The sequence below is a fragment of the Cephus cinctus genome, unplaced genomic scaffold (genome assembly GCF_000341935.2).
Source record: "Cephus cinctus unplaced genomic scaffold, Ccin1 Ccin1_scaffold0303, whole genome shotgun sequence".
NCBI lineage: Eukaryota > Metazoa > Arthropoda > Insecta > Hymenoptera > Cephidae > Cephus > Cephus cinctus.
Window position 1 is genome coordinate 283,350 of NW_014333006.1, and position 19,091 is coordinate 302,440.

Genomic DNA, 19,091 nt, shown 5'->3' on the forward strand with positions numbered 1-19,091 from the left:
TTCAAACATGTGGCTTCCTCTTTAAACTCACATAAAAACATCTATTGACAGTATGGATCAGTCGTATCTCTCTAAAGTACAGCTTCAGAGACATTCTTATGGATAGAGCTTGACTGGATCTACGTTTGATATAATCTTTTTTATACAGGCAGTAATTTTGATTCGCAAGACACCGCCACCTAGCTTCGGGGTAGTTAATCGGTGCGATGAAAATTCGTAAAGATTCTTTGTGCGCTATTCAATAGTCTTGAAGAATAATGGCGGCGGTGGCCTTGGTAATTGGCTAGTGGGAGTAGTATGGATGGTAGTAGAACTTGGTACGGATATCGACTGACTTGGAGGTTAGCTAGTGGTACCACCCTGTGATGGGTCGAAAGTTCTCGAGTAAGGGTGGGTTTATGTGATATGTATGCGAGTAATAAACGATATAGACACAAGCATGCTTTTAGTAGACTTCCAAGAGGTAAAAGTTGTTTGGGATGGCCTACATAGATATACATATATATATGTACTCAGAATGTTCTTTGTGCTTGTACATAGTTTACCCTCTCCCCTTCGAATCTTCCCAGGAAGCCATCGGATTTCTAGAAAAATAAATGATGAAAAATGGGGAAGGGTGTGGGCAGGTTTGTACAAAGAAAATTTAATTCCATTTCGATATAGAGTGAAATTGCTGTATCTACGATATCACTGTATTTATTATTGGAATAATATTCTACTCTAAAGCCTAGGACGATAATTTATAATGTTGTACCGTCGTTATCGAAAACTCATTTCGTTACCATTACAACATCGTACTGTATCATCTAGTCTCACCCCGTTCTCCGTTTCACAGGATGTCGCGATTGCTTCGACCTTTGCGTTTATATGATTTTTTATAGTCATACTTGTATCTCTTTTGTCTCTCTTGATTTACAAAATTTTTTGTGTTTCCAGGAAGAGGTTGATTTCTGTGAAGAAAAAAAAGAAAAAAACCTAGAGAAATGTCAGATCTAAAGGAAATTCGAAAAATGATTTTCCACAGCGGGTGATAATTTTATAAATTTTCCGAAGCAGTTGCGAAACTCAGTGACACCGGAGAACGTAACAAAGCTTATACCAAGTGTGGTATCTCGATTCGAACATGTAGGCCATCGATATTCATAAATAATATTATATATTGAATTAAGGGTTTCATATGAATCGTATAGTATATATATTTTATTGAATTGAAATTCATTGCGAAAAATCCATATTCTATCACGAATTTTTTTTCTTCCTTACTTTGTTCTTGTCGTTGCTGTTACAGCTCACGTATCCTGAATGTGCAAATATTATTACAGCTATGAAATTTAACGTTGAGATATACGAGTTGAAGGAATACTAAAAAAAGAAAATAAATAAAGTGTACATTTTCCATTACGAAACTTGATTGTAAAATCGTGGACGAGATTGAAAATGTATTATTCGACGAGTCAAAGGGGAATTAATATGGAAACGAGCTATTCGTACAGTTACCACACCGAGTATACTTTTTTGTCGTTATTTCTTTTTTTACTTTTCCTTTTTACCTTGGGTCAATCAATCCCATCGATCCGATCGACCGATTGGAATTCTACAACGTGAACACGTACAATGTAATTTATCAATCAACGTTTAACAACCATTAAAATATGTAATAACAGCACGTCCATGGTGAGGTACGTTACAAAACTAGTACAAAACTAGCAACTAGGTACAAAAGTGTAATTAATAGTTAATAATGAAGGCCGCCCAGGAAACTGCCAGGGGACCATAACTTCTTTTCCTTTCGTATGCATGTACCGAGACTAGCGATGTCGCACCCCAAACATTCCACCCTATATATTGGCACACTCTCCCATACAGACATACATGACACTTTTTTTCTCTCTCTCTCTCTCTCTCGCTCTCTTTCCGTTCTCTCACCGTCTCCGACAAAATTGATTGGAATTATCGCGTCCTACCCTTATTAGAATGATATTAGTCTATTAGCATTATCAGCTGTAATGTTATTTTATAATACTGATTAATTTTGGGGAAGATTGAACTAGAAGGTGTCTCGAAAGTTTTCGATCATTGACAATCTTGATTTGCCAAGTAACGAAAAATTTTGTATCACCCTTTATATAGTGGGTTGAATTTATGTCTAACGGGGATTCGTATTGAGAGGCTTCATGATTCGAAGCTTGAATTTCACATTGAGTTAGTTCCATTAGCGAATAACATCAATGGTAACTGATTCTTGTATTACTCAGCTGGTTATTAAATCCTGAAGACTTGCGTGTTCGACGACGAATTCTCTGTGCGATTCGTTATTTCAATCTTTAATGACATTTGTTCTATCAATACTTGTATATAGAGGTCAGGATATTGATGGTTTAGATTGATACGAAATTTGTGATTGTATCTTAAATTTTGCATTTTTGTGTTAGGTATATTGTTGGGATAGGTTGGCACATATTGTCATTGCCAATTTTTAATTGTATTGTGTCAAGTTTGACAATACTCGGCTACGAGGATTTGTATAATCTTATATCAGTAATCTATCTCGAACAGCTTCGAGACGCATCTCGTGTGGACTTCGTGCGACCGTAGTTTCATGTACATCTATTATGCAAATTCTTGCAGCCACGTATTCTTCTACTTCAAGGACGCGTAATTCACATTTGAAGGACGTCGTAAGATGTACGTGAAGAGACGAGGAGCTTCGTGAAATTCTTCCCGGGATCAATGAAAGTCAGGTGACAGTTTCAGACAGGCAAAGAAAAAAAAACTGGGATAGAACGCCAAGAAAAATTTTCCAAAACAATGCGGCTAATTATTGAGTTTCAAAAGTTGTCAATAATTTAAAAAAAAATATACAGTGGAAGAGGTATCGATAAAAGGAAAGGGAAAGTGAGTGGTAACAATGTGATAAAGAGTGCAAGTGCAAGAAGGGCAATCAGAAATGGAAATGAACTTAATAATGAGGAAAGAGCAAAACAAGTGATAACGATAGCAGCAAATATAGCAGCACAAGATTTTGTTATTTATTATATAATCGAGAAACTACGCTCTCTCTCTCTCCCTCTATGACTTTCTTTGACGTGGAGAGAATCAAAAAATTGGTTACGCAAGGGTGCGACTACTGTCCAAAAATTCCCAATAATGAAATTTGGGATACAATAGTGAAGTAATCGAATCGAATCGAATCGAAAGTGTTAGCTAAGTCTTGCGACTGCAGCTGATTGCACTACGCGTTTATTGCATTAAATAATGAATGTACGACATGTAGAGAATTTAAGATTAAATCTCACGACCAACGGGACTCGTGGCATTATTAGACTTTTGATTTCAATATTTATAAAATTTTTTAATTTTTTCAATAAATTCCCTCTAAAAATTTCTGATGACCATACGATAAATTTTATGGTAATTTAGATAATTATATATCTAATAACATGAAGAGATCATAATGCCATTTCAAGATAATTCTTTATTTTTGTATCCATACTGTATACGCAAACTTCAGACGCTCTAGAGTCAAGAGTTTTATCTATTCGAAAAAACAAATTTTGGAATTTTCATCTAACGAAAAGTAAGAAAAACAAAGTACCAGAGTCCCGTAAACCGAAAGTTCAGTGGAATCGGTTAGACAGCGAGCTAGTACGAAATACGTTTCCGTTTAACATTATTGCATCTTCTACCGGAAACGACTGGATACTGCTCATGCCTTAACCGTATGTATTGGAGGTGTTTTTGGGGAGAACCCTTCGTGCATTGAAGAGAGGGGGAAGCGCGTTAGAAAAGCATAAAATTCGCGCAATCGGAACCCGATTCATTTTTTAAAGCGTTCTACGATCTTAATTACGCACAATTCATCATAGCACGTCACATTCATAGAGGCATCTCTGTAATTGACTAGTTCATCATCATATATATTTTGTTTCTTTACTCTTATTTTCACAATAGTAATTACCTCTTTAGCTCGCTACAACATTTATTGAGCGTGATCTTAACATAGATAGGCAACGGTTAGTAATTTACTATATTTAATATTTTTTTCTCACCATTTTTTTTCTCTCCATTGTTACGAAATTTTTACACTATGCAACAGACTCTACAATTGAGCGAAGCGAGAATATATAGACAATGTGAACATACAGCCAAATCGGAACGTTTCTACAGTCATAGAATAAAACTGGTGACGAATAGATACCAGTCGTTCTGACAGACACAGCCTCTGTGTCTCGGTCAAATGCATGTACATTTCCAGCAACGTTTTCATCATCATGAAAAATCTTAGTTTCCTCGTTTTAGGTATTCATTTTTTTTATTGAGTAGCAAAAAAGCGTATTTCTAATCACAGCTCCTCTGCTACTGCACAATTTTATTATATATTTATAAATTTATTTAACCATAAGTAAACGCACTATCCTCAATCCCTACTGTTGCTCTTCTTCACTTTCCTTACTAATTTCCTACCGCTACGCTTCTTTTACTCGTTAAGTACAAGACTTTACAACGTAAGCACGTACAAATGCACGTATTGCTGTAAAGCGTCTAATCAAGTCGCCCAATATGCATTTGACCCAAGAATCGTCAGACGACGTTCGCAAAGCTGCGAAAATATTGCCTCGGCTCGGTGTGTGTCACTAAACGTTCTGACCGAGGCTAGAAGAGTTTCCTTTTCATTGAATGATTCAACGCGATCGGAAGAGTTCAACTGGAGTTCACGTAGGAGGTTCGGACCGATATAGGTAAAGCGATGCTCTAGGAATGCGGCGTGAGTAGAATGGTCGCACGCGCGTTTATATTTTATTTTCCTCTATCGTATATTTATTAATTATCTTCCTTTCCCCTCCCCATGTCTCATCATTTATCTCAACAACCTGCGTCCTCGCTGCTCAGAAGATAACGTTAATCATCGTCGTCCAAGCCAAGTAGTTCCGGCGGAAGTCGTCTGTGCCGACAGCACAGGGTCACACAAAGAACTCGGACCGCGAGGCGGAATTGGGGACTTAACGTTCCCAGGATGACAGCCTTCCAGAAGCTGTTCGTCACGCCGAACCAGACCACAGCGAATTGCAAGAATGGTACCTGGTGGTGAAAAAAAAAAAAGATAAAATAGAAAGAGATAATTTCGTGATATGCTGAAAGTTTAAGATAATTCGGAATTGTTCAAGATGCCTAAGAGTACCTGGGGCGGTCCATTAACCACGGCGTAAATCTTGAGTCCTGCGTACGGTGCCCAGGATACCCAGAAGACCATCACCAGAACGAAGGATACGATGTGGCTTGGGTTACTCAGGTTCTCCGAGAGGGCGGTTGCGTATTCCTTATCATGAATCGGCACGCCGGATCTCAACCTCCTCATCATTGAGAATATGTAGAAGTAAGTATAGACGATGGTGATGATCGAGGGACCAAGAACGAGAATCGAGAGGGTTACTGTATAGGCGGCCATGTTGCCCCAGTCCAGCATGCAAATGAACGCCTCATTGTCGAATTTCGCCTTGTCGAGGCCAAGCAAGGGCGGACAGCACATCATTGCCACGCTGATCCACGTGAAGGCCATCCAGCACTGACAGCGAGTCTTCGTTTGCACGGTCTCGTATCGCAACGGTTTTCTTATAACATTCAGGGACAGAAAACATCCTTTAATTTGAATGTACAACGTGGATATTTTATTAAGTAAACTAAGGGTACGTAGACTATTTACCTGATAGCAAGATACCGATCGACAGAGATCCACATAAAAGTGTAGACCGAGACGGCCCATAGGGTGACCTCAAGGTAGCCGACAAGACGACATAAGGGTTTGGGGTATGCCCAATCTCGTATCAGGGCCGAGTGTACTGAAAGCGGGACCACTAGCACACCGCAAAGAAGGTCTGCCGAAGCCAATGATAATAAGTAGTAGTTTATCACCTCGGAGGGACCTATAAATAAAAAGTTATCGCGTTTAATGGCTTTCAGGTACTTTAAACAAAGAAACCTAGCATATAGTTTTATCGTCATCGGATTAGTTTGTTACCGCGGTAGTTGAGGTAGGTGGCGATGATGAGAAGATTCGACATGATGATGGCGACGCCGACCACAGAGATGAGGCCCGCCTGCATGAGAGCCTCCAGCGAGTACTCCATGCCGCAGACCATTCGCGCTGCATCACCCCACTCGCCCTTAGGTGACTTGACCCTTCACCTCTTCCTCTATTTAGCCACCTCACGACGGCTTCCTCTCCGTTTTTACTGTGCTTCCAGCTGCAAGCTTAACCACTCGCCCTCTCACCCGCACGCCTACTGCAAGCTCGATCTTTCCCACGATCTTCGTGCTAGCTACTTATGCGACGGCCAGTCTTGACCTTCGAGACTCGCTGGCGATCGATCCCCGGCTAGAGCTGCAAGTATAATAAAATAAGAAATTTAAAAAATTGTTAGCAAAAAAGTTATCGATCTAAGCATATATCCGTGACCCTTATACGTGTTTTTGTCGCGTAAAGAAAAATTTTTTTTTTTTACATAGACTCAGAAATTTAAGTGCCCAGAATATGTGGCTCAAAGAATTTTTGAAAATTCATTAAATTATATTATGGAGCTGTGAATGACGTGATGCGAGATTGAATAATAAGTCAAAGCGGGTGGGTTTCGGCTAAGAATTTGCCTTTGATGGTTTTGCCATAGAATCTCAGTAAGTATGATTAGGGTAAAAGTTTAGATATGTAAAATTCGCTAATAGACCGTGTGTTTTCAGTTTATTTCGTCTCTGTTCTCGATATTTTACTGAAATACAACAGATTTGTCACTATTTAATGTGGTTACATATAATGTACCGAAAACATACTGAAGATATCAGTGAAATCGATCCGCCAGGGACAGCCCCATTGTATCCATAAATTAGTACAAATTGCTGAACAGCAAGAAGTCTTTGAGAAAGAATAAGGTCCCCTTTATAATGCAGGCTTGGTTGATTAACAGTAAGTGACAAGAATTTTGTATTAAACGTATGAAAGATTGTACAAAGTACATTAAACACTTTTTTCTAGAATCAAATTTTCCAAGTTTCCAAAAGTGCTCCAACACATCTTAATTGAGCAATCGCCATGACATTTGATAAGACATGCACAAGAAACGACTTTATCAGTTAAACAAAAATTATTAGCAAATATTAACGAATTTTTTTATAAACAAAAAGCTGACAAAATTATTGATCAAGCACCAAGCTTGGCATTGATAGCTTATTAATTAAATTCAATTGAGTTTCCCTCTTAAATTTTAGTTCAGTTACTACACAATTTCATATAAAATAAGAATATCATTGATTTTCAAATTTTAGATCATCTACCTAGGGTCAAGGACTTTCATAAACAAGCAAATTCATCGCTGACGCACCGACCTTCATTGTCTCCCACCTACATTTTTTTAATATTAATATTTGTTTTATGGAATAGAGATTACTTAATGAACACATCAAACTTCAAAATTCCATATTTAATAGCTGTTTCGTAATAAATTCGAAGAAATCATCGATTTTACGAAATTCACAGCAATCGACGAACAAAGTGGAAACACCTCGTAAGTTTGCGATCTGCAGCTTTGTAGTTACAATTTTTTTGATATTTCAAATTTTCTTTTCTACTCATTTTTTTTTTGTAGATCCGTACTTGCGGGTCACGTAATAACCTTGAAAAATCATTAGGTAGAACTTATCCGATTTGCGAAACCTTCTCTTGTCAGTGACTTAAATCAGATGTTCGTGCAGTTAAGGAGTCACGTTTCTACTCTTTTTTTTTTTTTAACGTAAACTTCCACCACCCTCGTGAGAGTTCCTCATGTAAGCCGCACGCGTCTCGCGGTATCGACCGCCATTCATAATTTAGCTGAGTCGATCCTGAATGGGGTATATTATGTACTGTCGCATTCACATAGGCTTGTGTACTAGTTCCTCGCAGTGATACACTTCGTGGCCTGAATTAAAGTAGATCTTCGATTACGTCACGATAGTTACATTCTCCATCCTTGTGTTCCTTCGTTCTCTATTGTCGCTTATTTGCTTTTCTTCTGCTTTTTTTACTTCATTTTTTAGAAGAAGCCTCATAGCCATAATCTGATCAGCATTGTGCAATAAGACATTAGATAATGTACCCAGGCGATTATGGTAATGTGGAGTAATACAATAAAATTCCTTCAAAGGAGAAAAAAGAACAGCATTTTCATTTTAACCTAAAACAATAAAAAAAAACATGAAACTGATATTGCTCTTTAGTGAGAAGGAAATAAGTACAACGAGCAGAATATGTTTAGAATTGTCAGCTACGATGCTTGCTCCGAACGATTTATGCTATTATTAATAATGAGCTTAACGACAGGCCAAATTAATTTACTAGAACTAAACGTAAACGTTATACTACATGGTGAATGTGGATTAATTCAAGCTATGTAACAAAAATATAAGTTGGCTTTCCTAGTTATTTCTTTCTTTCTTAAGAAATATATTTCTTATAATATTTTGTCATCTTCTTTAATTTTTAATTGTTTAAGAATTAATTCTTAATTTTCCCTCTCTATTAACACTAACCGTACCAACAATTTATAGCGGTTAAACAGCCGGTCGTGGTAGATAAGGGTATCGTATGTATCTTTATCAGGATAAACGAAAGAACAAATCAAGTTGGATATTGAAAAATTAATTATTTGCATTTTATAGAATAAGTCGTGAAATCAGAGAGAAACAGCTAGGACATTGCATGAAGAATTTTTAAAGAAAAATTTCAAACCGACCGTTTGATCGGTCGTGGTACGGTTAGTGTTAACTACATATCTTTTTATATATTCAAATGCATAGCTACTTCTTATTTTTAAGTTCCTCTACGCATATATTTCGCTTAATGACACACAATATAAAGTAACAATGAAAAAGATATAATGTAACAGATGATAAATTCTATTAAGCTTTACCTTTTTTAGTAATGCCCATTGCTTTAAATACTATTCTTTTATTGTTACCTTATAGTCATGTATTTTCTCTCGTGTCTAATTCTAAAGATATGAATCGTAAATCTAACAATCGACTTCACCAGAATTCTACTTGTTAACAAATTAACTAAGTGCATGGTCTATAACTCCTGTAATATAGAAAATTTGCAATTGAATAAAATAATCAAAAGGCAGAATAAAAATGAATAATCACGTGACCAAAATAAATATAAAATTATTACAGAAATTTAATGTGTACGTTGGTAAATCATAGGGGCAATTGCAGTTTCAGGTATGCAATACCAAATTGTAAATAATATTGAGATAATAAGAGCACTGTAGGCATACATTATTTTGGTTAGTTCCGTAACAGTGAATGTGATAGAAATAGATTAGTATTTGAATTGAAGCATGGCCCTTCCATCATCCGGTTCAAATATTAGTCTATTTTTCTCTTTGTAATGTTTCAACTAATGTTGGAATTATGACCAGAGTACAATTGATCTGCAAGTATGATTCGAATTCGAGAAAACTTTTAAAATAAAAATGGACTTTACAATTTATTGTGACTCCTCGAAAAATCGTGATATATTTTTTTTTCGAAAAATGCTCGCAGCGCTGTTAGTACGTTTTGATGAAATGTAAAATAATACTAGCAGCCGTTCATTTATACGTTCGCAATGCATGAGTTATTAATTGACAGAATACGCAAAACTGATTGTTCTATTTTATAATATTATCAATAACTTTATATATGCTGAACTTATATTGGGGCTGTCCGGAAACTTGTTCCGAACACACTCTGAACTCGTTAAAAAAAAAGCTATAACAGTCGTAGTAATAACAATTAAGGCACTTTCACAGCTTCGTCGTACTAGGCCCGTTTTCTTCAACGCGGTTCGATGCATTAACTCCGTTTATCTTTAAAACACAAGTGCCTGATTGACTAATAGCATAGGTAAACCGAGTTTATGCATTGAACCGCGTCGAAAAAAACGGGCGCTAGTCGCACTAGTGGGATAACTTATAAAGCCAGACTCCTAGTTGATTAAAATTTTAATTTTGATGGAGTTCGATTTTCCGAGTATTCGACTAGTACGATTAGTCTGGCAAAGCTGCGAAGGTATATTTAGTGCGAGAGAATTCAGAGAGGGCTGAGTGCAAGTTCACGAATATCCCATAGATTACACTGTAGATTGTCCATAAAAATAAAGGACCTTTTTCATATATTCTTACAAGTCCATACGGTAGCCTAATGGTAACACTACGAAAATGAAGAGTATACAAATAAGCTAATAGCGAGTTCGACTAAAGCCTGTTTTTTTCAACGCAGTTCAATGCATAAACCCCATTAACTTGAAAACGCAAGTATCCGATTTGCTACTAGCACAGTTAAACCGAGTTTATGCATTGAACCGCGTCGAAGAAAACGAGCAAAACTCTCAACTCTTTACTTTACAGTATACCCTAATGACGTCATTTTCACAATACTGAAAGCTTATGTCGGAACACAGGATCTGTTTAACGAACAGTTCGTCGAGTGTTTACTATAAAATTCCGAGTTTCATTTTTTTTTCCAATAATCTTTTCAAATCTGCTTTCGGTGTCAATCGTCTTATTAATTACCGTTTACACATACATACGTATGTACTGTTTTTGTTCTATGAATTAAATTTAAGAATTTAAACGGTTATATTTCCATAAATTAGCCATTTTTCATATTAATCTACCCCCCTCCTCACCATTCATAGCTCTTATTGATTCTTGATAACGCTACTTGACAAGCTATCAGTTAATCAAAACTGATCGAACTTGCTTCAAGATCCCCGGAATCGTAACCCCGTTCAACAATATAAAACGTTAGTTCCCCGATTGTCCGACCTCGGCGCCATACTGCAGCACGTGTCCTGCTCGGTCTGCCTAAATTCTAATAAGATACCCTAAACGTTAATCGAGATTCAACTGCATATATAACTTCCCTCTCCCATTTGCTTTAAGGCAGTAATATAATCGGATGTTAAAAAAGTAAGTAATAGCATGAGGAATTCAATGATACGACAGCGAATAAAACCTTCCAAGGGCTCGACAACAACGTGTGTTGGAACATTACATGAAAAAGCGGTTTAAACAAGCTAAACGAAGCCTCGCCGTAACGCCAACGTATTACGGAGTTACGTTATTATTTGTCTAACCGCTTTAAGGATTCATTTTCGACGACAGGTGACACGCGACACGCGACTTTTCTCATGACTGTTTGATACACTGGGGATATTATCGATCGACGTGTTTATTTTTGCCTTCATTCCCTTCAACCCTATACCCTTTACCACTTCCTTTCATCCCTCCGCGCTGCTACAGTTATAATGGCTGACATGAGCTATCCCGTACGGTAGGCCCATGATAAGCATTCCAGTCGATAATGCAGATCCCTTTCTTATTATTCCTAATAAATGTCATATCTTTAGTTAGCGCATTCAGATCGCAAACAAGGAAGGGTCCTTCTCTTAAATATAATGCTTTTGTGGATTTAATTGCTAGATTCGTTTTGGGGCATTAGTCACGCTTCTGTCACATAGGATTTAAATAAGCTGAACCAGTGATATGCTAGGGTTAAAAGAAAGAAACGAATCCGACTGATTGATCCTCTTTAAATTCTGTACGGTGGAAACGTGGTCAATGACTTTTTCCACAGGAGTCGCAGGAGTGTTGAACTACATTAGGTCTATTCGCGTTACCTATACTTTCTGGAATTTTCGAAAAATGCAAATTCTTATTGGATGATAATTTTAAGTAATCAATGAGAATCTGCATATTTTGAAAAGTGTAGGTAAGGAGAACAGACATATTGAATGTGTACAGTGGAGGCCGGTTATTACAGCTACGCTTATGCCGATCGACCGCGTGTTTCATCCTACTTGCCCCCTTAAGTTTGGTAAGAATATAAATACATAACTTCATATTTTCATTTTGCTTAATACGTCGTCTGTTCGGTACGACGTTATTTACCTGCCCCTTGAATTTTGTTATTAATGAACTCCACTGTATATTTATAGTTTTCTGTTATATAGATATACAACGCGCGTATTTTACTCATGAACTGCGGTGGAAATATAGTCATTGAATGTTAAATTATGTGACTAAACATTTTGTCGGTGAAATTTATGCAAAGAAGATAATGTAAAAATGAAGATTAAATCTGCTAATACTAATGGAAATATTATTCTTGCATTTTTTATAGAATTTGTGAAATACTTTTTATAAAGCTTTTAAAATCAGATGATCAATTTTCCTCTATACCCACGTTATATATAGAACAAAGAACAAATACGGTGTATGTACTCTGCAAAAGACTCAGATCACCCCGATGGTAACGCGAGATAATGGAACTGAATATAATTTACGCGTTTGGCAACCTAACTGGACAAATGCACGGAAGTGTTGTACGAAAGGTTTATTTTTCGTGAATTAATTTGAACGATCTTCATCCGAACGAATAATCCACCGGCCCAAGCCCAGATCTAGGAAGCGGTGGGAATTTTTATAGGGACATGAAATTTTGTCAAGACTATCAAATCAGAATTTTGTTTTTTTTTTCAGTAAATTTTTTTCTCCATTTACTCAAGATAACGTGCACGAAATAAAAAAGTAGAGCTGACCGAAATCAAATGATTTCTATTTCAACATTTGTGAAAATCATGGAAACTTTGATTTTATACTGTTTGTAAAACCAGTATTTGCAAACAATTTGCGTTTCAAGAATTATCGAATTTAAATTAAATTTATACGAAATTGTCGTGTTACAAACAGATCATCGGTTGACTCGACCAGAAGCTTCAGTCACGATCACGGTAGAAATAAAAAATTAATTACACAAGCTAATAATTTCCCACGCTCCAACCAATTATCTTTAAGTTTTCTTCACGTGAAATTGAACCAAATAAATAATTTCAACACTAAATGCGGTTACCATAATATGAATTTTGTTCCGAACCAAAATCAGGTTTAACTCAACAACATGGTCCACGCGATCGAATCAAGCATGAATTTCATACTATACAACATAAAACATCGTATAAGCAAAGAATTTCGCATTCATCAACATATAAATTACAAATTCGAACATACGAACGGATCTCCCTCATGTGAGAAAAGCAGGATACAAATATCTTAGAAGCATAGAAAAAAGAATTGTTCGTCTAAGATATTCTAGAGGATCTACGGCCGCCAAGTAATAGACACCGACCTCAAGGACCCTCATGGCGTTTACATTACTTTCCAAAAATGGAGGATCAGACCTAACAAAGCTTTCCTCGACTTAAAATTCGAACACGAAGAAACAACGAAGAAAAACTGACTCTGCCGGTCGAGGAATTCTCGTGCCGAAACAAATAAGTCAGTGTTTCGAAAAACACAAGATAGGGTTATACCCCGCAAATCCGGACCGAACACAATACTTGCTACGGAAGTACGTCGCTCAAAAAATAATTTGCTGGTTTACCAAATCGCGTCAATTTTATGAGCCATACAGATAGCCCATGCCAGAAAAGCACATAACTAATAGGCCCGTACTTCAACCACCACCAGGAAGCTCTCCGCGTAATCTCCACCAAATAATAGTTTCCTAAATGAGTAAGAAATCCCTTGACCATGGATTTATAACTCTACTCCAATTCCAATTTAACTTTGATAATTTTTCGCAAAAAATTGAAGATGTCCAAACGTCCAGGAAAAAATGAGAAGCGATCCTCACCCTTAAAATTTCTTAGACAGCAATCACATCACATAATGATAATGACCCTCTATCACATAAATTATTGGTAGGCGATTGGTCCTGTGGACCGATCTTTCTACTCAATCAGGCTCCACGTGTGAATTTCTGACCTAGTTCTCTAATTCTTCATTTTCTAAATAGTAGACAAGCTCGCTATGTCCTTTCGCCATTTTTCTCAAGGGATATTCCACTTTCTCTTTCGTAAATCCTTCTCGATCCCCTTCGTAGGTTCTGGTCCAGCGGTGACCTGTCGCTGGCTGCTCGTGTCGTATCGATGAGCCTTGCGCAATTCCTGTGTAGTGGTGTGGCCATTATCACGTTGCGCCCTCCGTCGTTCGCCACAGGAAGCTCTCTCGTGACGTCGCCATTGGCTGCAGCTCTCCCAGCTGACTGACGGCTCTCGTCTGCCTCGACGACTCAGCGAACGAGCGCGTGTAACATTTTTGGCAGCGTTAAATGAAACAAAATAAATTAAGATAGATCTCAATCGGTGTGTAGTGGCCCTTGTGATAGGTGGTTCCTCCCTGGATGCGCTTAAGCATAGCCCAGCCTCGACCGAAAATCCCTGTTTCCACCGAGGACAAGACGGGTGAAAATTTATTACGTGACAGCACATAGATATAGGATCGAGATGCGAAACGAGATGGTCGTGAAATACGAATCTCAGAGCAGAGCATTCATTTCAGTAGGTTTCTTCCAGTGATTTATGTGTACGTCTGTACTATATGTGTTCATAAAGGTGTGTTATTAAATCCATTAAATCATGACCACGTCCCTCACGAACTCAACCTTAAAATTATGGCAGCCATAACAAAGCCGACGCCATTACAGCGTCAGCATCCTGTCTCCCTACCGTTTTATAACCATTGTCCTAGGGCAGAATTTCCTACATTTTTTATGTCCCTTTCACGCATATAAGTGACGTCTTCATCAGTTTACGTAATGGCTATTTGGCATGATCGACTTTGAATGTAAATAACGTATCTTCCTGGTCATAAATGCATAGACAAGTACAATGCCGAGTAATAACTTTTATAAACCAGTGAGAGAGTACTTGAATTTTACTTTCGAGAGATGAATTCTGGAAATTGTTCTCAAATATCGTCAACGTCGATTTGCGAGAACACAGAAGCTTTTTGCCGAGATAACCAAACATTTGGCCAATGATCTGCATGGCTTGATAGTGGCCAGATCTTGCTCTACGTATACGACAATGCAGGAATTACGTTAGGGCAGAGATGTAATATAAAACAAGAAGGTTTTACTATATTACAGAGAGTAAGTGAGTGGCTCGCCAACTGCGGCTATTATTTCTAAATATATCTCCATCCAATTAGTTTACCTTTTCATAATTGCGAAATCATGTAGACTAGGTCATACTATTTAATTTACTTATAGGTTATAACTAAATAAATTGTTTTATTTTTAAATATCCCAGATAGCACATAGCTACTCCATTAATATTCTACAAAAATATTCTTCAAGAATTTCAGGGTGGATAGAATTTTATTTGTTAATTAATTTTGAAATACTCACACGGGGTTCATATATTGGGTTAGCCAAAAGCTCTGTTACACTTGTTTCGAGATGTTTCTACCAATTTTTCAAATGTTCTAGACTTTTCAGTAGAGGGTACTTTTCATAAGCGGTACGTACCACTCGCCTGAGCGTTGGCGAACTATTGTAGATTTTAATTGTGAATATGGTAGGTATAGAATAAGAGTTGGAAAATAAATAGAATACAAAATTTCAAAAATTTTTATTACAGTGTAATAAAAATTTTTGGACCAACCAAACATATTGTAGGAATATGCGACGAATGCTCTACTGGAATATTTTGTGGAATTCTTTGAATACTATTCATAAAACGCTCTGTAGATAGTTTTATGAACATACTAGTTGTTTATATTATTATAAGAATTTTTATACACATTTATAGTTACGTATAAAAATTTATATATTCTATACAGTATTCATAAAATTTGCATACATTACTTATAGAAAACTGTTATGTAGAACGCTCTATGCATATAGTACTCAGAATATACATTGCACAAAATGTAAATTTCCCATGGATGAGTACTTTTACAATTCTTCAGTGGGACTGGTAAAATGAAGTGTAAATTTATTGTTATTATTATTATTTTATTAAAGCAGGATATTTCAGAAAAATTAAGCGATTTGACAATGTTATTATTATCTACCCACTGTTAGTGGATAGATTCTAGATAAATTAAATTTTTGTCTTTTAAAGTCAATCCACCTGTACTGTTTTCCTAATTGACCAGAAAGCGATCTCAATAAGACTCGTTTCATCACATTTTTAAAGTTTAACCCGCCGATTCTTGATAATTTCTTTCCGATAAATAAAAAACGTTGACATCTTACATAATTATATAACCAAAGTTATAGTACGATATTGCAGGTATTTACACATTGTTTAGAATTTTTTTCAGAAGACAGAAATTCTCCAATTACATGTAATTCCTTATTTGTCAATGAAAAGGAAAAATTTCAAAAATTATCTTTTCGTTTTACTTACGGATTTTGCTTGGCGTATAATAGCTAATACAGTAGCTAAGTCATTAGGCACTTGCTGAGATTTTAAATTTAACCAGTTCTGCTATCATTAATTCAACTTGGTATCTGCTTCTGAAAGTTTCCATCTGAAAAGATAAAAGAGGAAATTGTAGTTATAAAAATAGGTAGATAGTTATCAATGAAAGGAGATTGATAATAGTAGATAAGTGAAATTGTCTCGGTCTGTAATTAAAATGTAGAACGTTGCTTGAAATACCAAAGTTACATGTACCTCCTCTTGTATTAAACAAGTTTGAATGATAACTGACTTTGGTTTGTTTAGATGCTTCGAAAGGACTAGAGTGTTTCATCGACATCTATTATTGGCATTTGCGAAATGCTTCCAAATATAGACAAGAAGTACGCTTACTGTATCATCATTGTCGAAATAGCCTATTGCACTGTAAATGTACTTTACCAAAGGAATGTTTTCTACAATATTAAATCGTCTGTCAGACATCTGTCAAACTTGTGATTATATTCGTGAACTAAATAATTTCTTGCTTTTAGACTATAAATATCTTATTTTCGGAATTATTGGAATTAGCACATGGAGGTATACCTTCAATGCATAATTTTTTATATAAAAGAAAAATGCATCAGAATAACAATGTATAGCTTTAAAAAATTATGAACCCATCTCTATACATATGAACATCAACCGGTGTATAGTGGCCGTGATAAACGTCAATAACGCTTACGTGTTTGGTATATTCTGCTGAAGCAGAAAGAATGACGTAAATTTGAATTCCGGTGCTTTTGCTTAATCCTAATCCCAATAACAGTAATTAGTAACTCAATTTTATGAATGTCATTATCATTAAAAAAAATCCAAAAGTTGTTTTACTCCTCTTTTAAACCCTTTATATACATAAGTACCTGGTTTAACTCTCCTACAGCGTGTACTTTTAGTTGTATCAAATACTGTTCTATGGTCACCTAGTAGATTCGAATGAGTCAGTAAAGTTTTCCATAAACTTAAAAGATTTTGAAGGGCCTAATGATTTATCTTGATTTCCACCACCCATGAACGCCAACCGTGTCGAAAATTATTATATTCGTTTTCATCTGCTTTATTGATCCCAACGTTATTATTAGTATGCGAGAAATTCTCAATGTTTGTATCATGAAATTTATATTATATTTATACATATTATACTCTAACCTTATTTTCGCTTGAACTATTAGAAATCTGTTGTGATCGATCAGGATAAAATTCTTGTGGGTACTGAACTTCATTTAAAAATTTATAGGATGTACTTCTAACATCAATTGTTATTATGATACGTTATAATTAATTGGCATACTTTTGCAAATTTTAATTGAAAATTTTTAACATTGCTAATTCTGCAAACGTATTAGTTAATTTAGCAACTTTTTTTTCTGTATCAGGAACTTTTAGATGCTTTGTATTTTGGCACTGTGTTGTTCCTTCTGAAAGGGAATACTACAAAAATAATTTTATTAGAGATACAACACGCATCACCTACAGGCAGTAATAATTATTCTGGTACTAAAGATACTTACTTTTTTCTTCTGATCTTTTGGATCAGATTATTACTCAAATGTTCACTTGTATCGAACCACATAAAGGCACAGTACATTAGTTGGGAATAATTAGAAACAGACTACGTGCCACTCTGGTACACGTGACGACATTTGTTTCCCGCTCTGCGTACGGCGCTACCTGATCCACATTGTCTATGTTCCATCAGAATCAAATATTGAATGGTATGTTAAATATATGAAAAATATTAAATATATATTAATAGTTATTAATTTATAAATTAGTAAAGTATAAACGTACATACCATGTATTTTATCAGATCACAAGACACTATCATAAAAGTTCTTTCACAATTAAAAAAAAATCTAAGAAAGATGTGCCCTCGAGATTGCACTCGGATCTCACAGGATTACTCGAAAATTTTACGCACAGATATAGTTAATGTTAACAATCAATATATGTATAGGCAATGATGCTGGTACTGAGGTAACACATTCGTATCACAAAGTTTTAAGAATCATTGAACAGCTACGCAAAAGGAATATTCAAAGAGTATTTGTAGAAATATCTGAAAAACTTTTTTTTCTACACTAGGCGTCAATGTGCCATAAATTTTCGTAGATCGTTTTATAAGTATATTTTGTCAGAAAAATATTAGGTCATGTAACGAATATTCTTAGAACACTGTGTGCTATCCGGGATGCATTATTAAAACTAGGAAATAAACATAGTAAAAAAATTCATGATGTAGCAGCAAGAGCTAGAGATTCGGGAAATCGAAAGTACCGGAATATCTCGTAGAAATAATTTAACACTTTCTACGGTGCATTTGGAGTCATGATTGATAAGAATAACGAAACAATTCATAATAATCCTGAAAACTGATAAGATTCCAAGAGTCACCAGTCGGGATGGCCCAGGTGATATTACAAAGACTTTCTCGGTCCACGCAGCATCCAACCTCCATGTTATAAAACACTGCCATCTTTAATGGACATATTTACCGGAGCGCTCGGGTCTATCACGTACCTTTTCGATCTCATCTTGCACCAGGAGCTCACACTGTCGCGCCACTGTTTCACAATAATGATGACGGCACCCAGTGCGTCGCCTCGTTGTCCTTAAATATTTCACTCGCGCGAGAATTGCGGATCTGCTTTGCCCTGACAGAGGTCGCTCGGCAAGGGTAGTAGATGTTGCGCCCGGCTGACCAGCCTGGGTGTCTACTACTGCCGACCGTGCATCCCGACGTCCCGGGCGTTGAGGCGTCGATGCGACG

The 19,091-nt window shown here is 36.3% G+C and overlaps 1 protein-coding gene across 8 annotated transcripts; it reads right to left on the bottom strand.

The window, feature by feature from the left end:
- Positions 1 to 652: 652 nt before the first annotated feature.
- LOC107266186 (G-protein coupled receptor 52) lies at positions 653 to 19,044 on the bottom strand. Of its 8 annotated transcripts, XM_015736425.2 has the most exons (9): positions 18,842 to 19,044; positions 17,833 to 18,006; positions 17,471 to 17,752; positions 17,185 to 17,373; positions 16,268 to 16,391; positions 6,017 to 6,379; positions 5,702 to 5,921; positions 5,180 to 5,609; positions 653 to 5,079 (listed from the first exon to the last, which is right to left on the bottom strand). In XM_015736425.2, exons 6-9 carry the CDS (start codon positions 6,135 to 6,137, stop codon positions 4,900 to 4,902), a joined length of 951 nt encoding a protein of 316 aa, XP_015591911.1. In that variant the 5' UTR covers positions 6,138 to 6,379; positions 16,268 to 16,391; positions 17,185 to 17,373; positions 17,471 to 17,752; positions 17,833 to 18,006; positions 18,842 to 19,044; the 3' UTR covers positions 653 to 4,899. The 8 variants fall into 8 exon arrangements, with proteins under 8 accessions (XP_015591911.1, XP_024939220.1, XP_015591914.1 ...); XM_025083452.1 differs by lacking the exon at positions 17,185 to 17,373 and having other exon boundaries at positions 17,471 to 17,739; XM_015736428.2 differs by lacking the exon at positions 17,185 to 17,373.
- Between the last annotated feature and the right edge of the window lie 47 nt (positions 19,045 to 19,091).

What these genes read in the sequence shown, in the direction of transcription:
- LOC107266186 (XM_015736424.2), bottom strand. Translation starts at nt 6,137, where the DNA reads ATGGTCTGCGGCATGGAGTACTCGCTGGAGGCTCTCATGCAGGCGGGC. An exon ending in GATCGGTATCTTGCTATCAG is followed by an intron (nt 5,610 to 5,701) that starts GTAAATAGTCTA and finishes GAATGTTATAAG; the next exon opens with AAAACCGTTGCGATACGAGA. An exon ending in TGGTTAATGGACCGCCCCAG is followed by an intron (nt 5,080 to 5,179) that starts GTACTCTTAGGC and finishes TTTCACCACCAG; the next exon opens with GTACCATTCTTGCAATTCGC.